This window comes from Coenobita brevimanus, chromosome 104 (genome assembly GCF_032717465.1).
Source record: "Coenobita brevimanus isolate Jiangsu-jjx chromosome 104, ASM3271746v2, whole genome shotgun sequence".
Lineage (NCBI taxonomy): Eukaryota > Metazoa > Arthropoda > Malacostraca > Decapoda > Coenobitidae > Coenobita > Coenobita brevimanus.
Genome location: NC_137057.1, coordinates 40,059,830 through 40,065,807, shown reverse-complemented (window position 1 = coordinate 40,065,807; position 5,978 = coordinate 40,059,830). Strand labels below are relative to the sequence as shown.

Below are 5,978 nucleotides of genomic sequence, written 5' to 3'. Positions count from 1 at the left end.
GATTTAAATGTTATATATAGAAAATTCTGTGAACTTTATGAAATAGGAGTCCAGAAGTTCGTCCCACAGCACAAAGAAACAGAAAAGTAAATAAAAGAAATTTTTAAATACAGAATAAAAAAAATCAAAAGAAAAAAGAGATTTATTGTGGAACAGATACAGAAGACACAATAGTGAAAGGGCATATAACAACTATAAACAGGCAAGAAACCATTATACAAGAATAAGGAGGGAAGCCCAAAAACAGTTTGAGGAGGACATCGTAAATAAAAGTAGTGATCAACCGAAGCTGTTTTACAGCTATATTCAAAGCATAACCAAAGTAAAAGATAAAATACAATCCATTACAGATGAGGGGATCACCTACACACAAGAGAAGGATATTTGTGAAGCACTAAATAAGAATTTCCAATCAGTTTTTACAGAAGAAAATAATTTTGAGAGGGATTATATGGAACATGCATGCCAACACATACTACCAGATATATAAGTATCAGAAAAAGAAATGCAGGAGGAGTTAAGTAAATTAGACAAAGGAAAAGCAAATGGTCCTGATGAAATTTCATGTTGCGTGCTACATGAATGTGCAAAGGAGTTAAGTAAACCATTATCTTTAATTTTCAAGGAAACCTTGGGACAAGGTAAATTACCAGATATTTGGAAGAAAGCAAACATTGTTGTTCCCTTATTCAAGAAAGAGAATAAACAAAATCCACTCAACTACCGACCAGTATCACTAAACAGTATTGTAAGCAAAGTATTAGAAAAGCTGATAAGAAAAGTTTGGGTAAATCACCTAGAAGAACACAATATGATAAAAGTAAGACAGTCTGGTTTCAGAAAGGGAAAATCATGTGTTACGAATTTGTTGAGCTACTATGATAGAGTAACAGAAACATTACAGAATGGAGAAGGATGGATGGACAGTATCTATTTAGATTTCAAGAAAGCATTTGACAGAGTACCGAAACAAAGACTTTTATGGAAACTGTACCATCAAAGAGGAATCTGAGGCAAACTGTATTCTTGGATGCAAGATTTTCTCAAAAAAAGAGGAATGGGAACAGTATTAAGCAGAAATTACTCATCAAGGAGGGAAGTGACTACCGGAGTTCCACAGGGCTCAGTGCTGGCACCAATTATGTTATTAGTGTGTATAAATGATATAGACAGTAACATTGGAAATGAAAGCGATCTAAAAATGTTTGGTGATGATGCAAATATACAAAGGAGAATTACTAACACAGACTCTTGTAAAGAGCTACAAGAAGAATTAAAACTTAATGAGTGGAGCAATACATGGCAAGTGGAATTCAATGTGGACAAGTGTCATGTAATCAAGTTTGGTAAAAGTGGAAACAGACCTGATTGGGATTATAAGTTAGGAAGTAAAACTCTACACACATCAGAAAAAGAGAAGGACCTAGGTGTGATTATCAATAACAAACTATGTCCGGCTGACTACATCAGTGAGAAGGTAAGGAACATGTATACACTGCTTGCAAATATGAGAATAGCATTCACATACATAAATGAAGACATGCTAAGAAAGATATCATGCATCAGACCAACCCTGGAGTATGCGTCACAAGTCTGGAGTCCTTATCTCAAAAAAACACATAGATAAGATTGAAAAAGTTCAGAGGACCGCTACAAGATGGGTACCAAGCTGAAGGGATCTAAGCTACGAAGAAAGACTAGAAAAACTGAATCTGCCTACACTACAGGAGAGAAGGAAAAGAGGAGACATAATAATGCTATATAAATGCATATCAGGGAAAGAGAAAATAGACATAAATGATTACATAACCTATGGGGATGCATCAACAAGAGAACACCGTTAAATACTGCATAAAAAGGGAGGCGATAAAGACGTAAGGAAATTTGGTTTCCCAAATAAGCAATTGATCAGTGGAATGCACTACCGAATGAAATAGTGTGTGCCAAGACAATTCCTAAATTTAAGGATATGTACGATAAAAATGGTTTAAGACACGGGATAGTACGAGCTTGACTCATTCCTGTAATGATACAATTAGGTAAGAACAATTAGGTAGGTAAGAACCTACATGCGCACCTATCCTGTACATACCACATGTTTATGGCTACATGTGCTTGAATATATACGTAAATGTATAGATATATATGTATATGGATGTGTCCATATGTGCCTCTCTCTGAATATGTACATATGTGTCTCATTGTATCCCTTTCCTCATTCCTAAACTTGTAATGATAATTACTGCAACATGTATGTGACACATGTATGTGTCACTGTATATCTTTGTTCATTACTGTGCTTGTAATGATAATTGTGTTTATACCTTTTATACCATACATGTGTCAATGTAACCCTTTGTCTGTGTCAGGTCAGACACTGCTCTGCTACTTGTGCCATGTGGTCCAGTACTACCTGTTTCATGGTTGAATCGCCGGTGACTAAACTGGCACCCCAACTGGCCTAGGGCAGTGATGAGGGTGACTAGACACCCTGCAAGATAAAAAACATGGTGGATGAGCAATCTTTCCCAACGGCCATCTAGTAGGGTAGGTGGAGCTTGTTAGCCTTGGCTGGCAATTCACACAGAAGGAAACTCTGACGTAAAACCTGGATAGCCATAGTCAGATTCTACTACCCTGTCCATAGACTAGTGGAGAGCCCTCTCCTGACCTGAGAGGTTGTGGTGGGGTTTGTATCCCCTACCTATAAAAAACAAACCCATGTGAAATGAGAGAAGGAAGAGGGATAGAGGTCAGTGTATGTTGCCTGACCCTGACCCAGTTTTGCTGGAGGGTCCTCTCTCAGGTGCGTGCCTGAAAGGGTTTTTCGGGTCCTGTCATGCTGCCACCCATCATGTTTGTTACTGGGTAAAGCCTACAGGACCCCAGCAACAAAATGATAGAGGGGGAACCCCAAGCCCAGAACCTCCTTTTGATTTGCATCGTGGTGGTGCAAAGGACGCCTGAGCCCTAGGCTCCAAGCACAGGTTTAACCTTCAGAAGGCATGCGGGTGAGGGCTTGGAATGTTCTAAGTCTTTCAAAAGGATGGTCGACTGTCTTTCTTGTCACGAGAGTTGGGGAGATTGGGGGTCAGCATAGCTGCACTCTCTGAAGTGAGGTGACCTGGGCATGGTGAGATCAGTAGCGATGGTTACACATACTAATGGTCTGGCCGTGATGATGGTACCCATCTTAGGGGTGTCTCTGTGGCAGTTGCTACTCACTTTGTCTCATGTGTCGACAGAGTTACTCCAGTTGATGGGAGAATAATGCTGGGAAGAATGAAGCACTCCTTGGGCTTCATCTATCTGATTACAGTATGCACTAAAACTGAGATGAGTGATCTTGAAGAGAAAGAGCTATTCTACACCAAACTTGAATCAGTTGTGGAACAGTGCTCCTCATGGGTTACACTATTTGTCTTGGGTGACTTTAATGTGATTGCTGGCACTGACAGGGAAGGCTTCAGGGATTGCGTAGGTCCCCATGACTCTGGAACCAGGAACTCTAATAGTTCTTACCTTCTGGATTTCACAAAATCCCATTGGTTAAGAATTGCTGGATCCTGGTTCCAGCAACCAAATCTTCACTGCTGGACTTGGTATCCCAATACCAGAGGGGTTGCTAAGGAGATTGATCACATTCTTGTTAGTACTTGCTGGAGGATCCTTCAGAGAATGCAGGGTTTTCAGGATTCCAGAGTTCTTTGCTACTGATCACATACTTGTTGTTACTGCTCTAAGGCTACAAATCAAAACTGAGAGATTCTCAAGATGCCATCAAAAAAGGTTCCATCTTGAGAAAGTCAGGGATGAGGAGTGTGCATATGAGTATGCAATGGCAGTCTCAAATCGGTTTGAAATGCTCAGCTCTGTTGAGGATCCTGTTGAAAAATGGGATACATTTAAGCATGCTACCCTGGCAGCAGCTGATGAGTGTAATGGAGACTGCCTGAGATCAAGAAGGGGATTCATCTCGTGGGTGATGCTGACCACAGTTGAGGAAAGTTGTGCCACCAGACTGGCTGGAGGTATGGCACAGCACAGACTTTTGTCTCAATGGGCACGAGTTTTACTGAGAAGGGACAAGGAGAGGTATGTCAGGGAAATCGCTGAGGAGGTGGAAGGCCATTTTCATTCAAACGATCTTCGACCTGCCTACCGAGCCTTGAAGAAGCTCCACTCCAGACCCACCTCTCAGATGAACTGCACTTGGACAGCAGATGGATGGCTTATGTCAGGGGCAAGCAAGTATAGGGCTCATTGGACTGAGTACTTTCAGCAGCCGTACATGGCCGACCCTCACAGTGGAGAGCTTCCATCAGCTGATGTATAGCCATTGACTGCTGTCCCACCAATTGACAAAGCTGTGCCCTCTCAAGATGAAATCAAGAAGGCAATGGCTAGGATGAAAAGTGGTAGAGTAGCTGGTGTTTGTGACATTCTAGTGGAATTGATCAAGGCTGGGGACAAAGCCATGATCAGTGGGTTACATGCAGTCAAGAAGCCATTTCGCAGACTGGTATCATTTCTCCTGACTGGACGGAGGGTTTGGCCACCCATACCTGGAAAGGTAAAGGAGACCAGCGTGACTTTAGTAACGACTGGGGTATTACAGTGCTCAGTGTGCCAGGCAAAGTTCTTGCTTACATTCTCCTGACGCATATCCAGAACCATCTGCTAATGTTTTTGAGGCGTGAGCAGTCTGGACTCTATCTGTCTATCTATCCATTGCCAGATGCCTTAATCCCCTATACGGGGTGGCCAGAAGCAAATCTCCTCCACGCCACCCTGTCCCCCGCCATTTCACTGCTCTGATCCCAATTCACACACCCCTCTCTCATATGCCTCTCCACTCCATCCCTCTATCTCATCCTTGGCCGTCCCCTCCCTCTCTCTCGCTCCACCTCACTCATACACTCTCCTCGTCAGTCTTTCACTCTCCATCCTCTCCACATGGCCAAACTACCTCAATGTGTTTCTCCTAACGCTTCCTATCACATTCACATCCACACCACAACTCTCCTTCACATCCTCATTTGTCAGTCTGTCTCTCCATGTGACTCCACAGGCTCCTCTTAAATAACTCATTTCCACTGTCCTCACTCTTGACCTACGTCCAAGCTTCACTTCCATACATTAGAGCTGGTATCACAATACTGTCATGTAGTAACTTTTTCATTTCCTTGCTCAATTCCCTGTTTCGTATCACTGCCTTCAAGAAACCAGCGACCTTTCTTCCGTTTTGTACCCTTTCAAGCACTTCACCCTCCAAACTTCCATCCTTATTCATCACACTACCCAAGCACTTAAACGTACTCACATTTTCCATTTCCTCATCATCCAACCTCACTGTACATTCACTGACTTCACCTCTCTCAAAGACCATAACTTTACTCTTACCCACATTCACCTTTAGATTCCGTTTCTTACACACTCTCCCAAACTCATCCACCAAGCCTTGCAGCTCCCCTTCGTCTTTACTTAACAGCACAGTATCATTTGCAAACAACAGTACAGGGAGTTTCCAGACACTGCCCTCTCTCATTAGGGCCACTCCAACATCCACTGCCCTACCTTGTATCTCTTTTATAACCCCATCCATATACAGATTGAAAAACCATGGAGACATGAGACATCCCTGTTTCAACCCAACCTTCAAGTAGAAAAACTCAGTCAGTTCACTATCCACATGCACTGCAGCCTTAGCACCCTCATACATACTCTTCACAGCATTCAACAACTTCCCATCTACTCCATATATTGTTAATACTTTCCACAATCCTTGTCTATCCACCCTGTCACATGCATTCTCCAAATCCATGAAGGCCGCTTACAAATTCTTTCCCTTCTCTAGAAACTTTTCCACTAAGAATGAATATCTGATCTACACAACCTCTTCCTTTCCTAAAGCCTCGCTGTTCTTCTCCAACTAATTCCTCTGTTATTTCCCTAACTCTGTCAAAAAGTATCCTACC

General features: G+C 42.2%; 1 protein-coding gene across 1 annotated transcript; it reads left to right on the top strand.

Annotated features, from left to right (window-relative positions):
• Positions 1-3,336: 3,336 nt before the first annotated feature.
• LOC145416086 (protein CFDP2-like) lies at positions 3,337-3,717 on the top strand. The gene has a single exon (XM_080285179.1). The coding sequence runs from the start codon at positions 3,337-3,339 to the stop codon at positions 3,715-3,717; it is 381 nt and encodes a 126-aa protein (XP_080141305.1).
• The last annotated feature ends 2,261 nt before the right edge of the window (positions 3,718-5,978 follow it).

What these genes read in the sequence shown, in the direction of transcription:
- LOC145416086 (XM_080285179.1), top strand. Translation starts at nt 3,337, where the DNA reads ATGAGTGATCTTGAAGAGAAAGAGCTATTCTACACCAAACTTGAATCA.